Source organism: Copadichromis virginalis, linkage group LG14, assembly GCF_057382275.1.
Source record: "Copadichromis virginalis isolate Kocher_CV1m ecotype Utaka linkage group LG14, C_Virginalis_male_GT1.1, whole genome shotgun sequence".
NCBI classification, from domain to species: domain Eukaryota; kingdom Metazoa; phylum Chordata; class Actinopteri; order Cichliformes; family Cichlidae; genus Copadichromis; species Copadichromis virginalis.
Window position 1 is genome coordinate 41,496,782 of NC_140631.1, and position 27,510 is coordinate 41,524,291.

General features: G+C 46.9%; 4 protein-coding genes and 1 long non-coding RNA gene across 6 annotated transcripts; 3 read left to right on the forward strand and 2 right to left on the reverse strand.

The window, feature by feature from the left end:
* The first annotated feature begins 592 nt into the window (after positions 1-592).
* On the forward strand, positions 593-4,958 carry chp2 (calcineurin-like EF-hand protein 2). Its single transcript, XM_085430960.1, has 7 exons — positions 593-794; positions 2,343-2,415; positions 2,999-3,079; positions 3,231-3,355; positions 3,433-3,494; positions 4,121-4,243; positions 4,508-4,958. Exons 1-7 carry the CDS (start codon positions 728-730, stop codon positions 4,559-4,561), a joined length of 585 nt encoding a protein of 194 aa, XP_085287086.1. The 5' UTR covers positions 593-727; the 3' UTR covers positions 4,562-4,958.
* Positions 4,450-8,645, reverse strand: LOC146694691 (claudin-1-like). Of its 2 annotated transcripts, none has more exons than XM_085430959.1 (6): positions 8,487-8,645; positions 7,213-7,462; positions 6,633-6,797; positions 6,104-6,185; positions 5,906-6,019; positions 4,450-5,479 (listed from the first exon to the last, which is right to left on the reverse strand). In XM_085430959.1, exons 2-6 carry the CDS (start codon positions 7,427-7,429, stop codon positions 5,386-5,388), a joined length of 672 nt encoding a protein of 223 aa, XP_085287085.1. In that variant the 5' UTR covers positions 7,430-7,462; positions 8,487-8,645; the 3' UTR covers positions 4,450-5,385. The 2 variants fall into 2 exon arrangements, with proteins under 2 accessions (XP_085287085.1, XP_085287084.1); XM_085430958.1 differs by having other exon boundaries at positions 7,213-7,471.
* Positions 8,646-9,637: 992 nt separating this feature from the next.
* Positions 9,638-13,931, reverse strand: parlb (presenilin associated, rhomboid-like b). The gene is made up of 10 exons (XM_085430963.1): positions 13,724-13,931; positions 12,508-12,724; positions 12,297-12,437; positions 12,168-12,216; positions 11,999-12,094; positions 11,765-11,914; positions 11,611-11,681; positions 11,311-11,412; positions 11,026-11,123; positions 9,638-10,423 (listed from the first exon to the last, which is right to left on the reverse strand). Exons 1-10 carry the CDS (start codon positions 13,798-13,800, stop codon positions 10,285-10,287), a joined length of 1,140 nt encoding a protein of 379 aa, XP_085287089.1. The 5' UTR covers positions 13,801-13,931; the 3' UTR covers positions 9,638-10,284.
* On the forward strand, positions 9,648-11,053 carry LOC146694693 (uncharacterized). Its single transcript, XR_014914930.1, has 2 exons — positions 9,648-9,936; positions 10,281-11,053. It is a non-coding gene; the product is annotated as an uncharacterized LOC146694693 (long non-coding RNA).
* A 928-nt stretch (positions 13,932-14,859) lies between the features above and the next one.
* LOC146694694 (nucleotidyltransferase MB21D2) lies at positions 14,860-25,570 on the forward strand. The gene is made up of 2 exons (XM_085430962.1): positions 14,860-15,173; positions 18,614-25,570. Exons 1-2 carry the CDS (start codon positions 14,933-14,935, stop codon positions 19,876-19,878), a joined length of 1,506 nt encoding a protein of 501 aa, XP_085287088.1. The 5' UTR covers positions 14,860-14,932; the 3' UTR covers positions 19,879-25,570.
* Positions 25,571-27,510: the final 1,940 nt, after the last annotated feature.

The following is a 27,510-nucleotide window of genomic DNA, read 5'->3' on the forward strand; positions in this document are numbered from 1 at the left end:
TTATTCGGTTTGAAGATCAGAGCAGCCGTTTCCCTCAAAGCTCTGAAGCAGCTGTCACAGTTAGTTTGGATCGGTGTGTAGGGCCGGACCGACTCCTTCCTGCAGACTCAGCCTCACAGTCTTTCTCTCCGTCACACTTTACAGACTTGCTTCTATTTGATTTCATGACACAAAAATGCCTCTCTGAGCACATCTGAGCAGCAGCTGTTACTCGTCACCATTTGTACTCATTGTCTTCAGGGTCCTGGTTAGGACAGAAGTCTTTGTCTGGAGGTGGTTTCCCAGATTACGTTTTTGTGACAGGCCAACAAAAGCCTACGAGATAACTGTTTCTTCTTGCTGTACATATCAGTGCTTTGTGTGCAACCCCACTTCAGGAAATACTTGTAAACGGCTTACTCAAACAGAGTTCAGGGGGGTCTGTGCGGATGTGGGAGGGGAGGTGTGGGTCAAGCCGTCACATATCTTTGAAATAATCCTCAATCGTTCAAACTGAATTTGCTCTTTATCTCCTGCAGCAGTTATCTCTCAGAGCACAGACGTACGGTGGATGTGTTTATGGACCTCCCACTGATCAGAGTGTGGTTCTTGGCGAGCGGTGATTGGCTGGTCTGTATGTCAGCAGTGGGCGCGAGCGTACACCTCGGTCAGAGCGCAGAGATAAATTCATCGGGCTTGAACTGCAGCAACTGAAAGTCTGGGTTTACGCAGCGACACCGGCAGCAGGATGGGCTCCAGCAGCTCCAGCAGGAACAAAATCCCCAACGCCCAGGAGCTCATGCGCCAAACCGGATGTGAGTGTTTTTTCTGCTTTGAAGCATCTGAAGCAAGTTTGAGGAAAACTAGAGAGGAGAGAACAGACGAGCCTGGGATAAAGTTTACAGCAGTTAAAAGTCTTTAATATCTCAGGTTTTTACAACATGTATGTACAAGAACACATCGACAGGCAGCTGGGAGACATTAAACACAGCTGACCGAGGCAGGTTTCCAGCTGTGATCAGCCTGTAATTACAAGCACAGAATCTTATAGACTCAGATTTTATTCATAACTGAACATAAAAACATAACAAATGTTGAAACTGTGAACATGGTGATAAAAATATGAGCTCCTTGTGAACATGATGCAGCGACACGTCTGTAAAAGTAGGACAGGTCCATGTTTGCTCTCTAACACCAGTCTGATGGAGGATTCCAGCTGCTCAGCAGTTCTGGCTCTGCTTCGTCCTCTTGCTGCTTTCATGATGCTCCAGATGTTGTCAGCTGGTCAGAGGTCTGGACTGCAGGCTCCTCTGCTCCTCTGAAGCCGTGAGGCTGTTATAGAAGCAGTCTGCAGTTCATCCGGCTCAAACACAAAGGCCTTCCTGAGAAACATCTGCATGGAGCAGATGTTGCTCTGACAACACTTTACACCTTTCAGCGCTTATGGAGCCTTTCCAGATGTGCCAGCTGACGCCCACGTACCTGAGTCCTGTCGCTGTCCTCGTCCATGCCTTTGTGTACCATCTTCTGAGCAGGATAATGCACCATGTCATAAATTCAAATCATCTCAAACTTGAACATCACGCTGAAGTACCAGCGAGGTGTACCCCTAACAACGAGCTGAACTTCAGGATGTGAACATTTTTCTTCTTTTAACCGTAAATTTAAGAAGACAATCGTTTCAGAGGCTCTAAAGGTGCTGATGGTAAAATCTCGTATTTCTCCCATCGTGGGGTCTTGATCTCTTTATTGGGAAAACCCCAAAACAGTTATTGTCAATAGGAAATGTGTGTGTGTGTGTGGGGGGGACTCAACATCACTTTCAGCTTTCATGTGAGACTGTAACGGCGACGGTGTGAGTTGTTGCTGTTTCCCGTGTGTGAGCTCATCGCCGGCTGTTTGTGTGCGTTTCCGTGGCAACACCCTGAACTGTCCTCGCTGATAAGGACACTGTGGGCAGATAAACACGACTGTGCTCGATGGCTGATTAAGCCCAGATGAAACATTAGTTTTTCGTAATAAGAAATATAATTACATATAATTATTATTTCTTTTACTTTGGGACCATAAGCTATTCGTTTTTGATCTTTTCTTTTTGGTTTCCTTTATTTGAATTTCTTCTCCTTTAATTTTGATGTCACAGGATTTCTGCTCAAACCTGTTCGACCCATTTGAGCGATTACATAATATATTTAATATATGCACACCCTGGATACTGCAAACAAACCTCTGGTGTATTTGAGGTATCGACATACAAGTTACTGTTGAAGACAGTCATACTTCTTCCCTCAGCAAGTATTTGCAAAGACTGACTGAGCTGTTAAAGTTTACTCTGAGTAAAGAACAAATCGTGTCTGTTTCAGTCTCGTCTGCTCATCTCCTCCGTCTGCACGACAGGTTTGAGAGTCTGGACAGAGACAACAGAGGATACCTCAGGTGTGTGGACGCACTGCTCACAATCATCATCCAGCTTAATAACAATAATGTTTTTATAGGGTTTGTTTGTTTCCCCAAAAAACATCCCAGAATGAAATAAGCCTGAAGATGAGTTTATTTAGTTTATTTAGTTTTATCCGTCTGCGTCAGAAATATGTAACACTGATATAAAACTATACAACCTTTGGAAAGCAGCGACTCACAGTCCTGAGGACATTCAGCGTCCGTCAAAGTCTCATCACACAAACAGTGATAACATTTAATCAAAGTCTAAAACTTCTTCTCTATCAGAAGTTTAGTTTCTAAGTTCATGAAATCCTTTCAGGAAGTTTGTTTACGTCTAGTTTAAAATGTTTTTTCACATCTAGTTTTGATCTTTAGTTAAGTTTGAGTTAACTATAATAACCCTGCTTTAATATGACCGCTCTTAAACATCATGCAGGCTGAAAGTGAAACCTTTGCAGAAAAACAAACAGGTCGTGTTTCTTTATAAAAATCTAAAGATTTAAAACAAAGCCTGTGAGACTCTGAGGGACGTCAGTGTCCCAGAGCCTCTGACTGTCTGTCTCCTTCTGTATCGCAGCCCTGACGACTTTGAAGCGCTCGGAGGTTTGGCCATGAACCCCATCGGAGGCAGAATCATAGAAGCCTTTTTCTCCTCGGGGTACGACAGCCTGCTGTTATCACAGGAATCACTTGTTTCTGCACTGACAGAGCAAGGACTGTCACATCAACTCATTTGAGTTGCAGAGGTCTAGACTCAGGCACTGGTCAGGTGACACTGTGAAGGGTAAACAGGAAGTATTTCTCTCCAGACAGGATACCGTGGACTTTTCCTCCTTTGTCCGGATTCTGGCTCATTTCCGTCCAACTGACAGAAACCGAAACAAAGAAGGAACACAGCAAGAGCTCCCCAGCAGCAGGACCAGGAAGCTCAAATGTGAGTCCAGGTCACTTTGTTCTGTCTTTTATTTTATCTTTGCGTACAATAAAGAAAATAATGTAGAAGCTGCTCAGTTGCCTTTCAGCTGTACGATCTGGACCGAGATGGGAAGATTTCCAGAGAGGAGCTTCTTCAGGTCTGTGTCCACTTATTTGAGAGTTTTCATTTCTTCTCCTCATCGCTGACAAGTTCATAGTTCCTTCCCATGCACAGAGACTCTCCTGTGCAGTCTGTTTTTGGTGTGTGGGGCTGTCAGTCAGGTCTTCATTGTTTGCACAAATTACACACCTGCAACCAGGACGCAGGAGCTCATACTCACATTTGGCTAAGATCAGGGGTTTTTGCATGGCTGCAGAATGGAGGGAAGTGAGAGAAGAATTTTTATTTAGCTGAAAGAAAACATTACCGAGCCCCTCCTACAGTATAAAGCTAGCCCACTGGGGTGATTATTATTTTAGAAAAGAAGAAGTAGCAGGTACTTTGGCTGATCCCTTATTTCCGAAGTGTTTCCCACAGCAGATGGAGCTGCTGTGGACTTGCACTAGAGGAAAACAGTTGCTTGGCCCAGCTTGCCCTCAAAGAAATCCTCTGTGGCGTTAAGCTAGTTTTAGTTTTCTAGAATCAGAAAAATAATCGTGTGTCATCTGCATAGAAGGGTCCACCACTCGCATGTTCTTTAGTTCTGCAGAAAAACGGGTCTCGGAGAGGATTTCGATCAGCATCGTTGGTACATTATTAATACTTGTGTCCTGCGTCCTTCAGGTTCTGCGGGCGATGCTGGGGCTGCAGGTGACCGGGGAGCAGCTGCAGAGCATAGCTGAGCGAGCCATTCAGGAGGCCGACCTCGACAAAGATGATGCCATCTCCTTTGACGAGTTCAAAAAGGTGAGACTCTTACCTGCTTCATGCTGCATCTGATCAAAAATCTGGGCTCTCACACAAATACAATAATAAATGTATAAAATATACTGTGTGTGGTGGTTCAAACACCTCTCAAAGCTCACACATGATTTAGGACCAGCATTTATTTCTGTCTGAGAAACAGAAGAAGAAGAAGAAGAAGGAGGAGGAGGAGGAGGAGGAGGAGGAGGGACTTTCTTCAAATCAAATTTATTTAAAAAATTATTGTTGTGTTCATTTGTTTTTCAGTCACTGGAGAAAATGGACATTGATACCAAGATGAGCGTCAGCTTCCTGAAATAAAGACACAACCTGCTAAGAATTGACATCAGCACAAAGATCCCAGCAGGAAACATCTGCAGGTTGAGATCAGCTCTCAAACCAAACTGGAGATCTGGTGGATAGACTGATGTTACTGCTGTGCACGCTGGGCTGCAGCTGGATTTGTAGTGTTCATCAGCGTTCCCGTGAGCCAGCACGCACACAAGCAGCACAGTGCAGTCACGCACCTGAACACACCTGCGACATGTTAACAGTCTTAAAAAGGGAAATAATAAAGTTTTATTCAAACCTTTTAATGGATCGTTTTATTTAACGTTTAATTAATGTCTGTTCATCAGTGATGTCATGAATCTAAAGGCTGAATTTGTCAGTAGGTTTCTAGCTTTGTGTGCATTAATAAACATCTTTATTCTCTCAGTTTCATTTCACCACACGTGTTTCTTTCTCTGCAACGTCACATTTGGAAACTGCACACAGATCTGTCAGCATGATTAGTTAGATGATAGCCTTTCCTCTCTTTAATATCCTAAAAAAGGTAAACTGAAGTTAACTATAGAAAATTAATAATGTGAAATTAATTCAAACATACAGGTAAATGTGATTAATAAAAGTCAAATGTAAATGAACCACAAAGTGTTTTCAATTGAAACAGCAAAACCTAATAAATAAATTGATCTGTTGTGAAGTTCTGAGAGCGATTCCCTGTGGCGCCCTCTCTTGGACACACCTGGTACTGCTTGGCCACACAGCTTCAGGAGACCTTTTATTTGCAGTGTGATTCTGAGGCGATTCCATGTTTCAGAAAACAGCACGAGCCTAACAAAGGACGGTGGAGGTCGGTCGGTTCAGACGTAAGCCTTGGAGCCGCTGGCGTCTGAGGCCGGAGCTGCTCTGTAGATGCTCCGACCTTGGCCGGTGGTGGAGTAGTAAGAAAACTGCCTGCAGGGGAGCAGATGAAGGTTAGAGGGCGGAGCAACAGCGATGTACATGAAACAGATTCGCTCACCAACTTTTTAAACTATATACATACTTTATATAATCAGATTTGTGGTCGTCAGCTCGTCTGTTACCTGAAGTGCTCTCACCTGCACAAAAGCTTCACTAATATGCAAAACCGTCAGTTACTCAACACTCTTTGCAGCGTTTCATTTTCTTTCTTTTTCATTCTTCTTTATGATAACATCTGTACAATGAATCCTGCAGTTCCTCTAACGTCCACCAGAGGCTTCAGCAGGGAGTCCCATAGACTCCCGTGTTAAAATGACCAACTTTACTTTAGAAATGAGCATCTTTACAGCCTGATACAAACTTAGAAGTCATTACTGAGCATTAAATAAGGAGACGATGATGGGTGTGTATGTTTACCGAGCAGGTGGGCTGGAGGGAGTAGTCTTACTGGAGCAGCAAAGCATAGATCCTCCCAGTATGGCCAGACCAGCGGCTGCCCAGCCCAGATACAGACCAGTACCCAGCTCGAACCTGCAGCACAAACTCTAAAGATTCAGCAGCAGGAACACACACACACACACACACACACACACACACACACACACTGCTGCTCACCGGACTCCTCCGTAGAGCGGGTCGTAGAAGTCGTTGATGACTCTGGCAGCGTACCAGGACACGGCGATCAGAGTGAAGAGACCTGAAGAAAAACACAGAAGCTCATGATTCAGTTTCCAGCTGCTCGAGCTCCGGTGTCTCCACAGATCCCAGAACTTTGCAAAAGCCTCGTTTTAATCTGAATATTTTTTAGATGTTTGTTTTCAGTTAAATGAGGAATAAAGATGATTCCATCCTGAATACTGATGTGCACATGCAGCGATATCTGTTCTCTAAATATCACCATTTCTTCTTCCACAAAGAAACACTCCCCGTGAAGTTCTGATCATAACACAAACACAGACTGTATGTCGTCATTTACATGTTCTGTCTACGTCGACATTTCCTGTACGACAGCCATAATTTGAAACAAGTGAAATTGCAGCTTCCAGTTTGTGCAGGTTGAACTGCAGGAAGGAGAAACAAAACGAAAACGCTGCTTTTTTACAGGTTTGGGGTTTGTTTCTGCTCCAGTCCCGAAGCCTCGTACCCGACAGGATGAAGAGGATCCCTCCGCTCAGGACGATCTTGGCTTTGACCTGCTCGGGCGTTCTGCCGAGTTTGGTGCATTTGAGTCCCAGCACGGAGACGATGATGGAGGTCAGACCGAAGAGCAGGGACAGGATCATCAGAGCCCTGCAGGTCTGCAGGTGAGCTGCAAAGCATCATTACAGGTAAATGAACATCTTCCTCGTCGCACAGCTTTACAGTTTTTGCAGATGTCTTTTCCCTTTTTATAAACCCAGTTTATCTTGTGGGAACAAGCCATCATCTAGTTCCCACAACATTAAGCAACATTGTCCTCATGGGACTCATTAAAGTTCATGAACAAGCTGTTACTTTGTTTGGGCAGCAAAAGATAAGAACTCGCTATAAATAAGATATATGACCTCTCTTATTTCTGTCTCAGCTCTCAGGCAGAAACAGAGATGAGTTTTTTTCCAAAACTAATGCTCTCATCAATGAATGAAAAATAATTGTCCTTGCTGTGGACCTTTTCCTGTGCTCCGACTGAGCCATCATCATAACTCCATAATAGCTGCTGATGATTACGAAGCAGCCGTTCTCACCCGACAGTCCCAGCACCGTCTTGAACTTGCTGCACTGGATGGACCCCAACGAGGTGGCAGCACAGCTCATCCACAGGCCCTCGAACTGCCACTGGCTGGTGGTAACCGACTCCGACTGACTCCTCATCTTCCACACCTGGTTGGAGGTACAGCTGGACTGCAGACACCAGGACACCACGCCCAGAAACAGACCCACAATCTGCAGGCCCACCGCCATTCTGCTCAGCGTCTCCGCACACACCTGGAACACCTGGAACACCTGGAAACAGATGATTTTGAAGAAGGAGGAGGCACGAGCTGTGGAGTTTGTGGAGTTCCTCAGGGCTCTGCTCTCGGGCCGTGTGACATCTGACACATCCATGAAGTATCAGTGACTGAAATTAAGCTGAAATTAAGCTCACCAATCAACGTAGTATTAAATGTTGTGTTTAATATAATTTTTTACTTCTTCAAGAACTCAGATAATATTCGGAGCTGATACTAAAGATATATGTGTATTTTTTCTATTTTCGTTAACAGAACATAACACAGGAAAACAGCACTCGGATCAGTGACGTGGACCAAAGTCCAAAGAGCAGCTTTGACTTCTGTGTTTACAGAGTTTACTCTGAGCTGCCTGCAGCACAGAGAGTAAATCACCGCTGATGGACGTGGTGCACGAGCTCACTGTGGGAAGATCCGAGCCAGTTTGTAAAACACAAACTCAAATGCAGGCGGTCGACTCAAAGTCAACTACGATTTCCCGTCTCGGTGTGACTCCAAACACGTGTAACAGGATTTCATCAGTGATTATAATAAAAGTATCACTGTTGGGACACTGTGTGATTTACACTCGCTGGCCACTTTATTATGTACACCCTGCTAGTACAGGTCGGACACATTTTTCCTTCAGAACTGTTCTCGCTCTTCGTGTCTCAGATTCAACGAGGTGCTGGAAACATTCCTCGGGGATTTTACATCCACGATGTGAATCTCCCATTTCCCACACCCCAAAGGTGCTCTGCTGGATTGGGATGTGGTGACTGTAGAGGCCATTTGAGCTAAAGAAACGAATTTCAGGGAGATGAACAAAGAGGACGTATCCGTCCCAGCAGAGTGTGCATCCCCACTATCGTGTTTCATTTGAAAATAGGAACTATCTGCCGCAGAGGAGACGTGGAGCTCAGTTTCACCCGTACAGACCTGTCGAAACGCACACGTCACCTGAGCCAGTTGTTAAAGGCTAAAGTGCAGCTAAAGGTTTGACGGCTTGAGTCTGATGGATCGGTTCTTACCGTCGGCACAGGTTTGGAGGTTGCAGAAAGGCCTTCTCCAGGGTTTGTGTCTCTGCAGGCGTCGCTCAGGTTGTGTCTGCGATGTGAAGCGCGGCGGTTTGAAGCGGGTCTGATCTTCTGAGGTCTGCTGCTGTTCAGGGTCGATGAACTCTGGGAAAGGCCAAACCGTCTCTAAACACACATCAGTATCGACATTCAGGAATCCCAGTTTCACCTCCCACCGTTTGTGATGAGCTGGTTTCAGCCGTCAAAGATAAAACCCTGCTTCTATGCAGGAGTGGGACAAAATATACCAAAAGAAGGAAACCTGTGGTTTAAAAGTCCTTCAGAGCCTTTTTGATAAACTGAAAACAGCAGGTTTCCTATCCTGCTGCAGCAGCTCTTCTCTCTGTAAGGCTTTGACATACAAGAGGACCAACAACAGGTGATCTTTTATCTGGGAAGTCCGTCCTTGCTTTAGTAAGACGACTGCAAACAAGCTGCGGTGATTTTAACGGCAAATGTTCCCTCAGGAACCAGAGGGTTCGCACACCTCGCACCTCCTTCGTCAAGTGTTTGGTTTGAAAAGCTCCAGATGTTTTCAGCTGCTGACAGATGTGGAGTTTAATACTCCGATTCTCTGGATGTGGGAATATGTTGTTTGTATGAAATAAGAACCTCTGTGCTGCTCTAAATCCCTCACAGATCATTCAGCATCACCGAGGTCTCACAGATGTGCACACTCATGTCTGATCTCAGTTGTGAATCAGGTAAAAGGTTTGAATGAGTGCATTTTATTAAAGAGACATTAAAAAAGTGCGAGTCTCTGAGCGAGGGTCGGCCTTTTCTTTAGTTTGAGGTGTTCAGTGTTCATCTCTGTCTCGTTCATCGATTTCAAAAACCAAAATAATGTGTCACAAGCTCTGGTGTGCTGCGCTTCAGCTGCTCTCCTCTCTGCGTGCTGTTGGTTTGTAACAAAGAATGAGTGTGAAGCTCTGCCGTCATTATCAGACCACTGCTACACGACTGTGGGAACAGGTCCCTACAGCTGAACAAAGACTGCATCAAGACAACGGCTATAAAGGAGCTGTTAGTATTTTGTTTACTTGTTGATGTTGGTGCTGCATTGTTTTTGGTCCCTTTGTTTTAAACTTTGAATAAATCTCAGAAAATCAGGTTTTGATCAGTTTATTTTTCCACAACACAAATATCATCGAGTCTATTTTAAGAAAGTTAAACCCACGAGCATCACAGGGCTTTATTAAAGCTGTGAGCCAATCGCAGCAGGCGTATGACGCTCTCCGTGACGACCCTTCAGATCGCGCTCTGACACCATCAGTCTGATCTGTTGGTGGACTTCAGCCTGTTTGGCAAACACGGTGTTTGTTCAGTCGTCCGGTTCGTTCTGCAGCAGCAGCCAGACTCTAGTTTCAGACACGGCGTCCTGATGGGGTTTGAAGTTTCACCTGAGGTAGGTGGAGCTCTTTAAGAATCCCTCAGCTGTCTTTTTAAGTCTTTTACAGATTTTTGAGGCAAAAAGTCCCTCTGACTGGTTCTGTCTGGGCTGTTTGTCACACGATCAGCCGACAGGTCGTTGCTGTAAACCTCTGTGCCGCGTTTGTCTTTGTCTCTGATCAAACTGTAAACAAAAGCAGGCGAGGAGACAACAATGGAATCGTTCATGTTTTATAAATACAAGTACGAGTCTTTACTTCGACTCCGGCCTGTGCCCGGGCTCCGTGATTCTCTCTGTACATTTTATACATCTTTACATGTTACGTTAGCATTTTATTTCCTTCATTCTCTGCGTTTCAGCGTCCTAAATGGCGCCTCCTCGGTCCCCTCCGCCGCCGCCTTCTCCTCCTCCCGGTCCCCTTCGAGTTCTGAAGTCGTGCCAAAGTTTGACGAAAGGTTCTCGGTTCTTCCAGATCAACTCGTGGCCGAACAGAACGTACCAGCTGAGGAGAGAAGAACAAGTCTGATTAAAAACACGTCATTGCAACGTCGTCACAAAACAGAATAAATCAGTTTTCCAAATATCTCAACGTCCAAAACACGTCAGCGAGGAGGCCCTGGTCCCGCTGCACCTCCTCGGCGGGCTCCCTTTCTACAGCTCGTGTCTACAGTCTCGCTCTTTTCTTCACTCAGGAACACAAACAGGAAATCGACAGCTTTGCCTTCACACTTCCGCTTCTACCTATTAACCATCTGATCCAGAGAGGTCAAACATAAGTCCCAGGGACCAGAATCGGCCCGGAAAAGACTGCAGTCTGGCTCTGGAAAATGTCAAGGAAGCCATCAATTTTGTACTTTTAACTGTATTTCCACATTTTACAGCTGTTCCTATGGATACAGACGTCGCCCACGGCCACTCACACTAAACCAACGTGATTAAGTAATTAAGTTCAACAATTAAGTGACAGAAAAGCTGTTTTTTTCCCACCATCTAATATAGAAAATTGCTGTAAGAAGGTAAAAAAAAAAACTTCTCTGTGAATTAACAAAGAAAATTAAAAATGAACCTTTATAAATAAAAAAATCGACTAACTTGTTAACTTACATTCCAAACATGGCTCCTCCTAAATGAGCAGCATGGTCGAAAAACCTCCATCCAAGCACCAGGCCTGCGGTATCCATGGCAACGATGGCCTTGAGAGCCTGCAGACAGACACGGAAACAGAGCGCGAGTTCAGTCAGGTCAAAGCCAGCAGCAGGAGCTGAAGCTCAGGTGGGTTTCAAAGCAGCTTGCAGATGTGCAGCAGCTGCAGGTGGGATGATGCAGAAGATGAAAAAGAGATCTCTGTCCAGGTAGACTGGGCGAGGAGAGGGGTGGGCGGGGTCTTACGTTGCCAGCGGTGAAGGTGAACATGGGGAGGAAGATGATGGCCAGTTTGGCTTCAGGTATTTTGGTACAAACAGCAGCGAGGACGGTCATGATGGCGCCAGACTGAAAACAGAAACAGGAACTTCAGGCTGTTTATTTATTGAGAACATTTACAGACGTCCACCAAAGAAAATCGCTCAAAAGAATCACATCAGTGTGTTCGCACTGACCTCCTAAAATCTACACGTCCTCTAAAATAAAACCATAAAACAGACGTGACTCTGAGCGAGGTACAGTTTGACCTGTGAAGCAGTCACTCACCGCTCCGAGAGATGGGCCGAACCTCCCCGTGGCCATCTTGCACACATAACTGACAAACGTAGAAATAACACCTGAAAACGGAAGAAATAAAATCAACGTCACACTCATAAACAAACACAGATAATCTCAGAGATTACACCACAGTGAAAAGCACCTGCCGACAGGTACACGGCCATGAACTGCTCTCGGCCCAGCATGGAGACGGCGCTGGTGGAGAAGCTCCAGAGGACGTACATGTTGGCCGCCATGTGGAAGAACGAGAAGTGACTGAAGGCGGAGAGAATCATGGGAGAGCACAGAGTCCCTGCGGGGCAACAACAAACAGCCACAGTTACAGAGGCTCAATCGGAGACCCTGAACGAATCGTGGCGGCGGTGGCGAGACTCACTGGAGGCCGGATTGGCGGTGAAGTATCTGATCATGAAGCGCTGCAGAGACGGCACTCTCCAGCAGCAGAACACGATGGCGTTAGCAGCAATGATCCCTGGGAAAAAAGAAATTCAATCCAGCAACCCCCATGTGAAAGTTCAGCGCTTTGCTCGTAAGCACTGACTCACCTGTTACCGTCCTCTGGCCCTCGCTCAGGCTGTTCCACCATTGGTTGATCTAAAACACAGACAGCCAATTAAGACTCAGATCAAAGTGTGGGTGGAGCCTGGTTACAGGTGATGACGTCGAACCCTCACCTCTTTGCGGATGTCTCCTCGTTTCTGAGGTCGCACCTTCTCCAGCCAATCGGCTCGCAGCTCGTCAAAGTAGCTCTGCACTCGAGACTTGAGGGACTCGTACTGCCAGATGGCCGCCGAGCCGAAGGAGCAGCCTGTAAACTGACATGGAGTCAACACCTGTCCGTGACATCATCAGCGGTGTCATCGCCACCGAAAAAACATCACCTACCCCGATGGTAAAGACGAGCGGCCTGACGAGCCGGCCGAAGGCGCGTGGGGGACTGGGTGGAGCTTGATGGTCCCAGTGAGGAGCGGGGGTCCGGCGCTGTGCCGCAGCTTCAGAGGATTCGCTGTGGGCGGGGCCTAACTCCTCTTCCACCTTCTTGGACTCGGGTTTCCTTGCAGCTTTCCTGAAGCCGCATCTCTGCTGGAAGCTTTGAGGCCACCTGGTGGACAGACGAGGAATCACAACTGTGAGAAAAAAGTTCTCTTTAATGAAGCGCCAGCATCCTCCTGCCACAACCACAGACAGGAAGCACAACAAAAAATGTTGTTTCCTGTCAAAAGGCAAAAATAATTAAATGAAAAAATCATTAATAAATAACCAAAGGAACAAAGTTGTATCGAAGAATCTACATTTATTACTGACGCTCCACACACACAGGAAAGGCGATGGTAATTTCTGGAGATTTGATTGGTCAGTAGGTGGTGAGCAGGTTGTGTTCACAGCACAAGTTACCATGGTGAACTCCTGCTTCGCAGTACAGACTTCTGCCAAGGACCCGACTCAATTCATCTTCCCGTGATTAGATAAAACCTTCCCGCTGAGAGTGGGTGCACTTTCTTTTTATCATGACTGTAAATGCACCAGTGTGTCAGAGTATAAACATCCTGCCAACCTTTTAATTATCTAAGGATTAGCTGCTGTCTCCTTTTACCAGCCGGCCTCAGACTGAGCAACAATCCCAAAAACATTTTTACCACAAACGTCTGGTTTTATGTCACTGAATCCATTTAGTAACTTTTGGTCATTGGAAGGGTCCGAGTGGACTGCTTGTGGATTATAAATAAAGCCACCTAAAGCAGCACAGGTCAGCTGGCCACAGGAGATTAACCCCTGGGTTTTAGGGCACCGACGGAAGCAGCGTCCCTCTGCACTGAGCCGGAGGGAGGACCTGAAAGAGCTTCGGAAGGACTGCATGTAATGGGCATGTATGTAAGGGGGCACACTGGGGTGTTTAAATAGGACAAACAGCTTTACATCACCGGATAATTAGATAAACACACAAACACACCCAGGCAGCTCCCCGCTTGTTAGCAGCGGCTAACGTTAACCTGCTAACAGCCCGTTGATTCTAAACTGTCCTTGGAGCTAACTCCGACAGCAAGGATCTGTCTGTTTGTAACCCGGGACGGGCTGCTCGCCCCCGCCTGTGGGGACTGACCTGCCACCCCTCACGGAGCTCCGTAAGCCTTCATCTCCGGTCAGTCTGAGCAGGACGGAGCAGCTCCTCCACGCCATATTGGATCCCGGTGACCCCGACAGGTCGGCCGAAGGGCCGCCTAGCAGTTGTTCATTTCCGGGTCACCAAGGAGCTCCGGCACCGTCAGCGACGCCCGCAGGACAGAAGCGGATACTGCACACAATTGAATCAACAAAACAAAATCCTCAACACGAAGCACAACATCCGCCTGTGACCTTCAAGGTAAAACGCTGCCAAAGTCAATACAACGAAATTTGATATTTATTTTCAGAGTGAAACACAAAAAATGCAAATGAGTGTCAGAGGAATAATACAAAAGTGTTCTGGTACTAATTTTTAAGAACAAGGTATGAAGATGAAGATATGAGAAAGAGTGGTTGAGAAGAAGAGAAATGGCGATCACTGAGGAGCAGTGTACTTTAAGAGTGTTGATGGAGAAGTATAGAGAAGGTCAGAAGGTGATGAACTGTGGATCTTTGTGGTCTTTGTGGATCTACAGAAAGTATGTGATGAGAGTATGGTATAGGTGGATGAGACTGTAGAAGAGAAGAAGAATGAAAGTAAATAGAAGCAATGAGCAGGAGAAAGGTGGAAAGGTGAAGAGAAGTATGGAAGATAGATACCCGGGAGTCAACCACCCAAAGGAAGGGTCAGTGCACAGGAGAGGTGGTAGAAGTAGAGGTTGCAGGCGGGGTGGAGTGAAAGGAGACAAGTGTCTGATATGACCGATACTTACGACAGAAAAATAGCACCAAGAGTGAAAGAGAAGGTTCAAAAGATGATAGCGAGACCTGCTGTGATGCATGGTTTGGAGATGGATGTTGAAGGTGGAGCTGCCAGAAGGAAAACAGAAAAACCTCTGAGGTGATCCATGAATACAGTGGAAGACATGGGGTTGGTGTGACAGAGGAGGGTGCTGGGATAGGTGGGTGGGTGAGATGGAAGCAGATGGTGAACGCTGATAATAATATAATATAATATAAGATAAGATAATACAATTTAATTAGGGGGCATTTATTTTGAAAGCGCTGAGTGGCGGAAGCGGGGCAGGTTTCCGGTGCTTGTGTTCACTGTGGAGTGGCTCGCCTTGGCTCGGTTCGGTTCGGTCCGCGACAGAGGAGCAGCTGCAGCGTGGGCAGTGCAGAACCAGCGTGTGACCGCGGAGGAACCATGGCGGCCCCTGCTCTCTCCGGCCGGGCTGGCTCGTCGGGCAGCCTCGGGAACAGCCCCACCATGGCCGCCGGGAGGCTGCCGCACGGCGGCGGGCCCGAGCTGGACTTCAGGTCGGCGGCCCGCATGGAGGATCTGAACCGGCTCATCCAGGAGTTCAGCAAGCACGACCAGCGGGAGTACGACGACCAGCGGGCTCTGGAGATCCACACGGCCAAGGACTTCATCTTCTCCATGCTGGGTGAGGACACGCACGCACACACACACACACGCACACACCAGGCTGCGGTAAACATCCTCGGACTCCACCTGATTATTTCAGCTGGTGTGAGCGCGGAGCTGCAGGGGTGATCCAGATGTGCAGAGGCTCAGGTGATGCACATCTGCTCCACCTGGACCGCATTAGGGATCGCATGCATCCTCTTAGCCTCTCTTCTTCTCGTTTCTTGGTTTAAAACGAACATAAAAGTGTAGCTGAGCTTCTCCAGGTGCTGCACAAATACGGAAATACTAAACACAGACGACACTAACACCACCCTCAGTGCAAGGTGAAGCCCACTACAATCCCAGCCTCATCCACACCTTCAAATATATTAAAAACAAACAAATCTTCACTAATATTAAACTTCCAGCTGTGAGGACTCCGACCAGCAGGTGTTTTTTCCGCACATAGCGCATCAGTGAGGAACAAATGTGCTCAAATATATTTAAAATTGTCAGATTAAATTCTGCCAAATTAGTTGTCCGAATTTCTTTTACAGCGAGAAATAAATCATCCGTTTTTTCCCCAAACATCACCCCGTGGGGCAAATGAAAAGATTCCAGTTCCTCTGACGTCCAGCAGAGGCAGCAGTGAGTCAGTCCCCCATAGACTCCCATGTTAAAACTGTACAGCAGAAATAAACATGATTGCAGCCTGATACACAAACTGTTTGTCTCTGTGGATAATGTCCTCCTTCGTAACACCTGTACAGTAGAAGAAAGTTTTTAGGGTTCACCCGGTTAAACTGTAATAAGGCTTAAAGTTTATATGATTAGGGGCGTGGCCTCTTTGACTGATGGGTGGATGATGACACAGGTGGCTGTAGCTGCTAGCTGACTGCTCAGCTTCACCTGAACTGGACCTCTGGACCGTGTTTGTGCTGTTGGAGCCTTTTGGAACATTTTCAATGTGTCACGTGACCAATAACATGGCTGCTGTGAGGTTACTGTAGTAACAGCTCATCCACGAAGGCGGAGCTCCGGTCCTGCTAGGGGAAATTCTTGGATTTTAGCATGTAGGATTTCTGCGGCACAACCAGGAAACTGATTTGTTGTGTGCACATGTGTGGAAATTATTTTATTTTATTCCCAATATTGGTGCAGGATTTGGAAAAATTAACTGTGTGAGGGGACGACGCATCTGTTGACCTTTGTGTTGAGCACTCTCTTTGATTGGTTGGTGATTTCAGTGCATGTGTACAAGCTGGCGCGCCGCGCTGAGCTGATGTCAGATGATTTGCGTCAGCGTCCTCCGTCTCATTTTTCTGGCCTTCGTGCTTTGATTATCCTGCAGTTTGCTGTGTGTTTGCAGGTGGCTGAATAATTTAGTTGTGTTGCTTTGTGGTGCAGACGCACAACACTCCTTGTGAATGCGTGTTTAGTTCACATCACTCGTGCTAAATCTGACTCTCTTAGAGGAGCTCTTCAGCTTCTGCCGTGCTGAATATTGTCTCGATGGCCTGTATGAGGTCACTGCGGTCAGGTGCAGGGAGGAGCTGTGATTGGCTCATGCAGGTGCGTGCTCAGTGCTCATTTAAGGAGCTCTTGATTCTGATGGTGGAGCGTGCACTTTCTGTATCGCTCGATGATGTTCGTTAGAACACGGGCACGAAAATCCAGATTAAAATCCAATGAATCGCTCCGCACAGTGTTTGTTTTTGTTTATTTATTCAAGAGTTTGTTTACAAACAGTTGACAGAGTTTGAAAATAAAGAAAATTATTTTCATTAGATATTTCTGTATACTCTGTTTGTATTAACATTTACTTTTTTTTATTAAATGATGATCTAATGTTTGACTTTGTTTCTCTGTAACATTTGAAGCGTTTGATCAGAAATAACATTTTAGTTTATTACGTTGACCTTTGAATTTCTTTGAATTGCTCTACAGCACATTTGTTGTGTTTAGCATTTTGAAGATATGCCAAGATATAAATGGTAAATATGTCTTCACATTTCACTTAGGAGAAAAAATGAACCTCACACAGCTTTAATATTTGACATAAATCAGGAATTACAAGGTTATAATTAAAATTTTGAAGGCGGTGGGGCCCTAACCTTTCAAAATAAAAGGCCACAAATCTGCTGAGAGGACTCAGCTCATCATAACTGAACCTGAGAGGAAGTGCGGAGGATGGAGTGCAGGAATGCGAGTTTGATAATGACGCTGGAGCGCCTCCAAGATCTGGATGTAAAAAGACTCTCTCACACACACACACACACACACACATACACGACAAAGACAGAATCACACACAGAAACTGCAGAAATGTCCATCTGACAGAGCCGCACACTCACATTAGTGTTCATTTTCTCAGATGTACTGACAGTCTGCCAGCTCGCACACGGCGCCTCCTCACAGAAATAACAAGCGTTCCAAAATGTCCCAACAGGAAGCGGCGCTCCATCCTGTCTTCACAGCTCGCTCACTGTTTGCAGCTCACAGACAGACCAAAAGAAAAGCGATGAGGCGGTTTTATGCTCCAGATTTAATCAATCCAATCAATAAAAAAGGAAAATCAGTCAGGAATTATAAAGTGAGTGTGAGACGTTCATTCAAAGACAGTGTGTATTTGCAGGATCGTCTCTGTACCGAGGTAACGAGCAGCCCCCGAGCTGAGTTCATCTGATTTATTTGAAACTGTTTCTGAGAGACGGACTGCGTGCGTCCAAACAACCGCAGCGCAGGAATGCAGTCGACAGCCAGGAAGTGTGTGCGCCTCTTCTTTAAACTCAGCAGAGCGGAAAACTCGTCCAGGCCGGCCCGGCCCGACCGATGGGGCTGAACGCAGTGACCCGTCGGGGCTCACGCGGTCCGCTTCCAAACACAGCGAGCTTCAAAAATAGACCTGACATGAAAGGAACTGGAAAACAGGAGGGCCAAACTGGACCCGATCCAGACTGAGCTGGACACAAACGAAGCAGACTTCGTTAAAAGCTCACCTTAACATCAGCCTCGTCTGTGAAAGCAAAAACCAGACTGGACGAATCGGCAGAGCCGCCGGTCAACGTTAAAGAATTTAATTACAACAGGGGGAAGCTTTTAAATCGATGTTAGTCGAACTTTATCCAGATACGAATGAGTTGCTTCTGACGTCAGTCTATCTTGTAAGCAGACGTGCCCGGACCTGCCCTCCTCGGCCACGACCTGCAGCTCATCTGGAGGAACGTTGCGTCGCTCCGCCAATCAGTCAAGAGATTGGATCTCTGCAGTGCATCCTGGGGGTTCCTCGGGGTCTCCTCCCAGGTCCACATTCCTGAGGTCAGCCACAGCCATCCTGGTCAGATACTGAACCCGCTCAGCTGGCTGTAAGACGAGTATCTCGAGGCCTAAATCCTGACCCCCGGTTACACTTGTGTGCGTGGTGCTCGTTTTTACACATAATCTTTATCTGATCCTTTTTGTCGTCCTCTGTTTCAGGAATGGTCCAGAAGTTGGACCAGAAGCTCCCCGTGGCCAACGAGTACCTCCTCCTGTCAGGAGGCGTTCGGGAGGGCGTGGTGGACATGGACCTGGACGAGCTGAGCGTCTACGCCCGCGGCACAGACTACGACATGGACTTCACCCTGCTGGTCCCTGCGCTCAAACTCCACGACCGCAACCAGCCGGTGACCCTGGACATGAGACACTCGGCGCTGGGCCACTCCTGGCTCAGCCTCCGCCTCTTCGACGAAGGAACCATCAACAAGTGGAAGGACTGCTGCACCATCGTCGACCACATCAACGGCACCACCAACTACTTCTTCTCCCCAACACTGGTGGCTGACTGGTTCTACCAGTCCATCTCCTTGGTGCTGCTGGAGGTGCAGAAGAAGCCGCAGAGAGGAATGCCAAGGGTGGAGAAGGTGGAGCGGAACGGCACAATCATCTCCGTCATCCTGGGCGTCGGGAGCAGCCGGATGCTCTACGACATCGTCCCCGTGGTGTCGTTTAAAGGGTGGCCGGCTGTCGCCCAGAGCTGGCTGATGGAGAATCACTTCTGGGATGGGAAGATCACCGAGGAGGAGGTGATCAGCGGCTTCTACCTCGTCCCCGCCTGCTCCCACAAAGGCCGCAAGGAGAACGAGTGGCGCCTGTCGTTCGCCCGCAGCGAGGTGCAGCTGAAGAAGTGCATCTCGTCCAGCCTGATGCAGGCGTACCAGGCCTGCAAAGCCATCATCATCAAGCTCTTGTCCCGCCCCAAAGCCATCAGCCCCTACCACCTCCGCAGCATCATGCTGTGGGCCTGCGACCGCCTCCCCGCCAACTACCTGGCGCAAGACGACTTCTCCGCCCACTTCCTCCTGGGCCTGATCGACGACCTGCAGCACTGCCTCGTCAACAAGATGTGCCCCAACTATTTCATCCCTCAGTGCAACATGCTGGAGCACCTGTCGGACGAGACGGCCATGCTGCACGCCCGCAAACTCTCCTCCGTGCGCTCCGACCCAGCCGAGCACCTGCGCACCACCATCGAGCACGCCAAGGCCGCCAACAGGCTGACGGTGGAACTGCAGTGGCGGGGCAGCACCAACAACCTGCCATCGCCGCAGTCCGACGCCGGCGGAGAGAACCAGCCCGACGACCGGCTGGCCAAGAAGCTTCAGCAGCTCGTCACGGAGAATCCGGGCAAATCCATCTCAGTCTTCATCAACCCGGACGACGTCACGCGGCCGCACTTCCGCATCGATGACAAGTTCTTCTGAGACTGACTTCCTCCTCCCTCTCAGCCTTTCTCCTCCTCGCCTTGTCCCCACCTCCTCTGAAACTTTGTTTTTTTAATTTTTTTATGTTTCTCTGCCACAGAGTGAAGTGAGGTGATCGTCTTGTCGTGTCTGCCACAATTTTTTTTATTTTTCTATTCCCGTCCCCACCTCCTCCTCTTTCACTGTGTGCCCTGTGGTTTTTACCTGCTGAATGCCTTTTACACACAGCTGCACAGCAGCAGGTTGTTTTACAAATGAAGGAAGAGATGGAAGTCCACCTTCGGCCGGCTCTGCTGCTCCAGTGTTCGTAGTTTGTAGTTCAATATAATTATCAGGGATCCTGGAAATGAGACGAGTCCACCAACTCCTGAAATCGTGACGTGTGTCTCACGCCAGACTCGCTGTCGTTTAAATTTGGCACTGAAGCTCTGACGGCAGAAACGATGTGAAAGCGAGGAGCCGGGCTAAAATCAGCTGCTTTGATACGAATGTGGGAATTTCAGTGCTGGCGTGGCCAAAGCCTCAGTTTTTATTTCATTTTTACTTTTCTGTGATATAGTGAAGAACAATCAAAGCATAAATAAATAAATCCTATTTCTGCAAAGACTCAGCATTTCCACTGTTCACCCGTGCTCTTCAGGCCTTCTGCAGTTCTCATGTTGGACACCAGCCGAATTCTGATCGATGGAGATCTGATCCTGAGCTTTTCAGTTTGTGGACTTCAGCTGTTCCACCTGCTCCTTAAAGACCAGACAAACTAAAACTCCTCAAAGACGAATTTCTCCCAACGATTTAGGAAGAATTCGGTGACAATCTGTTTGTTTTCCAGCACGATGAAGCTCCAAGTTACACGCCTCAGGTGATTACTGAGGCTCAGAGATCATCACATTCATATTTGGATCCGTGCATGGATCATTGATGAGGCAGGACTGCATTTGTCCAGCAGAGAACTGCAGGAGTCATGAAGGTCGGTCTAAATGCTGACCAGTGCAGAAAAACTGAAGCGAGCGTCAGCTGCTCTTCACCTCCACGCGCTCGTTCCTCGTGATGACACGAGTACGAGGTTTTCATAATTATGAGCAAGTTACTCAAAATATCTAATGACTCGTTTTCCAAACCAAACAGCAAGTTTTCGCAGCAGCTCGGCGTCGAGCATTTCAGAGCTCGCTGATCGGACGGCGGACGCTTTCAGGAGCTGCGGACAGCCTGAAGTCTCACATCGAGGAGCAAAAGCAGCAGAGCTCGGACGAAGCTGGATTTTGTCCCTCTGAGGAATGTCTTAGTCCCACCGCGGGACGACGATGATGGTACTAACGTCTTAGAAACTAACTGTAAAAAGGAACAAAGTGACTGAACTCTGACATGTGTGGGCAGAAGGAGGAACAGACTGACGATGGTTTGTCGACTACTTTTCGTCTGATTTTGCACAGAATGTAAAAAAAACAAACACCGCCGTGTTTCCTCTCGATGGCGGACGCCGTGTCCTCCTCGCTGTCGAATGACGGTATATCATATCAGTTGATGGTGACACTTTACCGACGCGTGGTCGCAGTGCACGCTGTAGATGTTCTCATTAACCGGCAGAGCTGCAGTGATTGTGATTGGTCCAAAGACGCAGCTTCCCCTGATGGAGTCGGCTGAGCTGCCGGTTGGTGTTGCATCTCGTTCGCGCTCGCAGGCTCACGTTCTGACAGACGCCCTGGATCCCGTGTAGTTTGCAATGTTTTCCCAGTTTTCCTCATTTCAGTTTGTTTTGATGAGCTTGAGCGTAGTCCAGAATCCTTCCAGACATTCCAGGGTCCAGATCCAGACGGATGGCGTAGCTCGTGGTCCTGATGGGGGCGTGGTGGGTTTTGGGCCTGTGCGTGTGAGCGAGGCGTAACAGTTTGGGACTTGAAGCTCACAGCAGCGTTTCTGTTTACTGCTCAGGTTAATCTGCTGCACGGCGACCGCAGTCAGTAACGTGTCACTTCCGGCTCGATATCACCGGCCTCGCTCGCCACTTCCTCTTTCTCCATCTTGTTTGTTTTGATCACTATTTAATAAGCTTCACTGTAACTTAGTTTATGATTTCTAACCTGACCGATGTTTACTCCGCAGCTGCTTCTTAGTGTTTGGATGTCGAGGGTTCGACTCCCCTTCAGCGCCGCCAGCTCGCCACGTGATCGTCGGCCTTTCAGGTCGCTCACAAAACATTGGGACCAAATCCCGATTGGGACTTTTTACACTCCAACTGTAGGTGGAGGTTTGGTGTGATGGAGCTCCAGGCTGGTTTCTGGCACAGTTACTGTGCAGTAAGCGAACGCTGTTTGGCTCCAGAAACCACCGATTATGTGGCGAGCCTCAGTTTGGAGCTCAGGCAGCTTGGCTGCGGGATGTGTCTAATGAGATGGTGCTGTGATGTCATTACCACCACCTCTACAAGGGTTTTTTTGAGGGGCACAAATCATCACAGATTTAGCCACATGACCATCAGACACTGTGGTGTCGTGTTTATATACAAGGAAAAGAAAAATGTGCTTCATCTCAGCTTCAGCCTCGGTGAAACCTAAATATTGATTACAGAGTCAGAGCCTGTGCTCAGCTCTGATTGGACAGCTGAAGCGCGACTGCAGTCAGCACTAATGCGAGCAGCTCACTACAGCTTAAAAACACTAAAGCAGATATTTTTGATCTCCTGACGTAAACGAGCATCGGCGACATCTGCCGCCTTCAGGATGCGACTGCGCGCCGGCGTGTTTGAGCCGCAGCTGGTTGTGCCGAAGGTGAGTCGTCCCAGGTTTGTTCTGTTTTTTTGTCAAAGTCTGAAACATTTCCAGGAAAATGCAAAAAACCAGAAAAAGAATCTGCAGACAATGCGATCTCCATATCCTCATCCTCAAGTGCAATTAGTGAACACAGAACAAGTACACACTTATACAAACGCACATATACGTCATGTAGCATTAAGACACTGAAGTAAGTTAAAGCTAAACGGTACACTGCTCTGCCGACCCCACAGACCCGCACTGACACTCCCACTCAGAGGTTTTTCACACCATCAAAGTGCCGCACCACGCTCTCCTGCTCGGTGGAAATGTAATCAGTGTGTTCTTCTGAGCTCCGTGACTTTTGACCTTACTGCTTTCTCTATTTGTTGAGAACCTTTTGACTGTGAGTTTTTATTTTTCTGTACCTCGCTGCTCTGCTTTGTTATGACGATGGATTTCTTTATGCAACGTAGACGTGGGTGGGTGTATCCCTTCAGATGGCAGCTCCTCCCCATCTGTGAAGGCTCTTCGCTGGATTTCACTATAAAGTCTTTTAAGCTGAATTTCTCTCTACGTCCTCAGTGAGTCTTTCTCAAATTTACATCTAAAGTTCTCAATAAAATGAAACCTTAGTTTACATTTCATGAAAGGAAAAACAGTTAATGAAGTTCTGCATCAACTTCAGTTCTTAATAAGTGTAACTGACATCTCGGTGTCATCAGAAAAGTAAATTAAACTGCAGAATATGAGCATCAAACCTTGGAAAGTCTCGCCTCCACAGAGTAAATCAGGCTGTCATCTGCACAGCGATCGATTCTGTTGAAGAGTGGCTGAGAAGAAAAACACTCCAGAAGTGAATCTGGGGCGGCGCCACTCAGATTACGATTGTCTGCAGTTTTAGGGAACAACAAGAAAATTCAAGATTTGGTCAACAAGGCCTCACGATTGAACCCTGGATTGTGCCACTTCAGTTGACTCATTAGCTCATGTGATTTGTTTTACAAAATTTGCATTGCACAGATTTATTTATCTTAATTATACTACAGTTAGAGACCAGAATAAAGACGGGAGGCCTCAGGATCAAACATCGAACCTGCTATTGGATTTGTGGTTGACATTTAAGTTAAACAGGGAGCTGTTTATTTATTAGTAAAGTTTGTTGGACCATAGAAGAAGAAGGAAATGTCTTTATCATCTGCGTAGTTCTCAGATATGAGAGCCCAGAACTAATTCTTAGGCTACGTCCACACGTACCCGGGTATTTTTGAAAGATTTTTCTATGCGTTTGCACCTTTCGTCCACACGTAAACGCCGTTTTCGGTCACTGAAAATGGAGATTTCTAAAAACTCCGGCCAGCGTGGAGATTTTCGAAAACTCAGTTTTTGCGCTTACGCGTGGATGAGAAAAACGGAGAAAACGCAGCGTCAAAGGTGTGCTCATTTTTTGACGTCACACTGTGCGCCACGTTATTGTTTCGGTGAAATGAATTTCTACAATACTGTTACTGTTAATTCTACTCTCTGCAGTGTTTAAATGCTCACATATACACACAGTTACTGTCCCTCCACACATACGACTCGGTTCTGCTTCTATGCCCCAGCTTTGTTTACTTTTTCCCACCGAGGCTTCTAGACTTCTGATTGGCCAACATTTCTGCACGGTTAGGAATATATCGCCACCTGCTGCTTTGGCATGTTCATAGCAGCGTTTTCCTTCATTTGTGCCTTTATGTGTGGACGGGATTATTTTTTAAAACGAAAACGGAAAATCTCCGTTTTCAAAAATACCCGTGTACGTGTGGACGTAGCCTCAGAGTAAATTGAAAACACTAAAAGCTTTGCTGCATTCAAATAACTAAAGTTACGTAGAGGACAGATCATCATCTGCATAGAACTGAGTAAGAATCTGACATCTTATTGAATATCTGAAAGTCCATAATTTAATCCTGTCAACAGATATTAATGATATAGTTTTTGATCTATTAATAAATAGATCAAATAGGCCGTATGATACTCTGAGAGGAGTACATCTGTAAATAACGGGCCCATAATAGAGCCTTGACGTACTCCACCTTAATCGACTTTGCTCCATTTATTTAAACACCAACACTGTGGGACGAGAGCAGGTTCATGATCTCGCGTCGTACTGCAGAATTGGGCTCAGGAACAGGTTGAATCGAACCCTGGGGAACATCCCTGAGTAAGACCTTCAGAAAGAAGCCTCAGGTCTGCACATTATGTCACATTTATTACACACAGCATGTGTGTGTGTGATCGGTTTCCAGTACTGTCAGGTCACAACATGAACATCTGCTATCGTGTGCCCAATTTTTTCCCATGTATAGATAAAAAAACCTTCCTGCTGACCAAAGTTTAAAATGTTGAGCGTAGAAATGGGGATTTAGTATAATCATGCTCTTTAATTCTTCTATATAAAGGTGATAATTTCTGGATACAGAATAAGGAGATGCAGTCTTGTTTGCAGATGATGGCACACATAAGGTAACGTGTGCGCTACATTAAAGATGCTCAATCTTCTGAGAATATGACGTCATGCACGTGGTTGGTGCCGCAGGCCGTTGAAATAATGTATTCATGTTAAAATGACATCATAAGTCACATGGCCTCTGTGACACTTTAGACTCAGACACATTTAAAAACCATCCAGACTAAAGGTTTCAATCGGACACTCAAACACTTCGTCTAATTAACCCTCAGGCAGGGTGAGCTGGTGGATTCCTTCACTACATCCTTTAAGCAGCTTCCTCTCTCGACCACCGGGGGGAGCAGTGAGAGGAAGCAGCTCGCTCTGTGTGAGCGGGTATGATGGAGGGAGCTGTCATGTGAACGGAGGCTGTTTGTGCACACAGTGACTTTATCTCCTGTAATGTGGAACTACTGTTGTAAATAGCACTTGATAAAATAACTCCTGTCTGACTCTTCGTCTGCGTCCGCTTCATTCAGCCGCCCGGCGCCACACAGCTCATCTCAAACGCCTCATTTTGCTTCCTCCTAACCTTTCTCTTCTCTCCTGCTTCCTGGTGCCTCAGCACCTGTCTCCTCCACCTGCTCTCCTCTCTCCATCTCGCCTCCTGCTGGGTTTGGATCGCGCTCAGCTCTTTCTGGCCGCCGTCAGAGCGCTCGCCGTTCCAAGAGGAAACTATCCATCACTGTCCAAATATAACCACAGCATGTAAACACGCTGCAGGCTTTACTGCTGATGCTCAGCCTCGCTAAAATCCCCGATTTACAGAAAACACGAGTTATTTACTGATGATCAGCGACGGGGGAACCTGAAACCTCTGTGGGGTCATGTGACTGTGTCAAAACGCCTACAAAATAAAACTTTATTTAAAATCAGTTAACAACAGCTTTAAGCCCAGAAACTGTCCTGCAGTTTATCAGCGGAGAGCTAACCCTCTGTGGACCTGATGGGGAACAATGATGATTCCAGGATGTTCACTTTTTACAGCACTGCAGTCACTTTACACGCTCACTTTGACTTGACATCACCTGTGATTTACTTCCAGGTGGTCCCGCCCTAACCTGCTGATGTCGTTAACTCCAACTTTGGTTCAACAGATTTGTTGAGCTGTGCAGGTAAGCTTTAGGCAATTTAAACTGCCTCCATATATGTAGCAATGCTAAATATACTCCTGATAATAAGAAGGAAAAGCAACCCAAACAGCTCATTACACCTGAGCGGCGCACCTTTACCTCGCACAGCTGAATCTGTGGGTGGGCGTTGGTGCTGGTCTATAAATAACTCCTTCTTAACAACAATGTTTTCATAGCTCACCTGTTTAAATGGCATTATTAGGGGTGTGGTCTCTGACTGACAGGTGGATGGTGACACAGGAGTATCCAAGTGGTCTGAGCTCCAGCTTTGGTGAAATTCTCTGATTATATTTGGATGTCACGGAGCTCTGATTGGCAGGTATGGTACTGTGTGATGCTAACACACAGTCTGGGGTTGCTAACTGGCATTAGCTGATAACATAGCCTTCCATCCTCCGGTCCAAACATGGTCACATGTACTTCAGAAACCAGTGAGTCGAGCTATAGTAGCTAACGCCATCGTTCTTATACAGTCTGTCTGCTAACAGTAACAGCTGTTAGAGGAGAAATGTTTACATGCCCAATTACTCCAAACCAAATGCCACCGTAGTACCACCAGTGACCCAGGAGGTGAGCCTCTCAGAGCCTGAACCACGGCGTTGTTAACTGATGTCTATTCTTATTAATGTACAGAATTCACCTGCTTGCTGCTACTACTGCACATTCACCCAATGTATATACTACATATATATGTTCTTCCTCTACAGCCAGCCCCCCCCCCCCCCATTTTTGCACATGTCGAGGAGCGTGTCAGGCTACATTTCACTGTGTGTTATACTTGTATAACTATGCATGTGACAAATAAAGAACCTTGAACCTTGAACGTTAGGTAAGAAAGTCCAAAAAAAGCCCACTCTGAGTGGATTTCTGTCTGCAGGGGAGGAGTGCTGCTTTTAATGTGACTCATCTTTCACCTTCTCTTCAACAGTAATTGCAGCTGAAACAACCTGATGTGTCTCACTGAACTGGCTGCTACCTGTAAATCCATCTTCTTTGTGAAAACCGAGGATGTTCCCTCCTTCTGATGGGAACTAAAGTAGTTTGGGAACACGTACGACAATAAAGGTGTCAGGCAGCCTTTATGTGCTGCTGTGATGTTGACTCCAGGCCATCTTTGAGCTCCATTTGTAGCCTGAGTTTATTCCTGTTTAATCAGCGGTGCTGTTAACAGCAGCAGAGAGACCCAGCAGCAGCTGCTCTCTGCAGCGTGTCATGGATGTAGAACAGTTTAACAGTATGCATGGATTCTCAGGCAGGTTCTGAA

What these genes read in the sequence shown, in the direction of transcription:
- chp2 (XM_085430960.1), top strand. Translation starts at nt 728, where the DNA reads ATGGGCTCCAGCAGCTCCAGCAGGAACAAAATCCCCAACGCCCAGGAG. An exon ending in GCTCATGCGCCAAACCGGAT is followed by an intron (nt 795 to 2,342) that starts GTGAGTGTTTTT and finishes TGTCTGTTTCAG; the next exon opens with TCTCGTCTGCTCATCTCCTC. An exon ending in CCTTTGACGAGTTCAAAAAG is followed by an intron (nt 4,244 to 4,507) that starts GTGAGACTCTTA and finishes TTTGTTTTTCAG; the next exon opens with TCACTGGAGAAAATGGACAT.
- LOC146694694 (XM_085430962.1), top strand. Translation starts at nt 14,933, where the DNA reads ATGGCGGCCCCTGCTCTCTCCGGCCGGGCTGGCTCGTCGGGCAGCCTC. An exon ending in CTTCATCTTCTCCATGCTGG is followed by an intron (nt 15,174 to 18,613) that starts GTGAGGACACGC and finishes CCTCTGTTTCAG; the next exon opens with GAATGGTCCAGAAGTTGGAC.
- LOC146694691 (XM_085430959.1), bottom strand. Translation starts at nt 7,429, where the DNA reads ATGGCGGTGGGCCTGCAGATTGTGGGTCTGTTTCTGGGCGTGGTGTCC. An exon ending in GACGGTGCTGGGACTGTCGG is followed by an intron (nt 6,798 to 7,212) that starts GTGAGAACGGCT and finishes GATGCTTTGCAG; the next exon opens with CTCACCTGCAGACCTGCAGG. An exon ending in CCCTCCAGCCCACCTGCTCG is followed by an intron (nt 5,480 to 5,905) that starts GTAAACATACAC and finishes GCTCCCCTGCAG; the next exon opens with GCAGTTTTCTTACTACTCCA.
- parlb (XM_085430963.1), bottom strand. Translation starts at nt 13,800, where the DNA reads ATGGCGTGGAGGAGCTGCTCCGTCCTGCTCAGACTGACCGGAGATGAA. An exon ending in CGCTCGTCTTTACCATCGGG is followed by an intron (nt 12,438 to 12,507) that starts GTAGGTGATGTT and finishes ACTCCATGTCAG; the next exon opens with TTTACAGGCTGCTCCTTCGG. An exon ending in GGCCGTGTACCTGTCGGCAG is followed by an intron (nt 11,682 to 11,764) that starts GTGCTTTTCACT and finishes TTCCGTTTTCAG; the next exon opens with GTGTTATTTCTACGTTTGTC.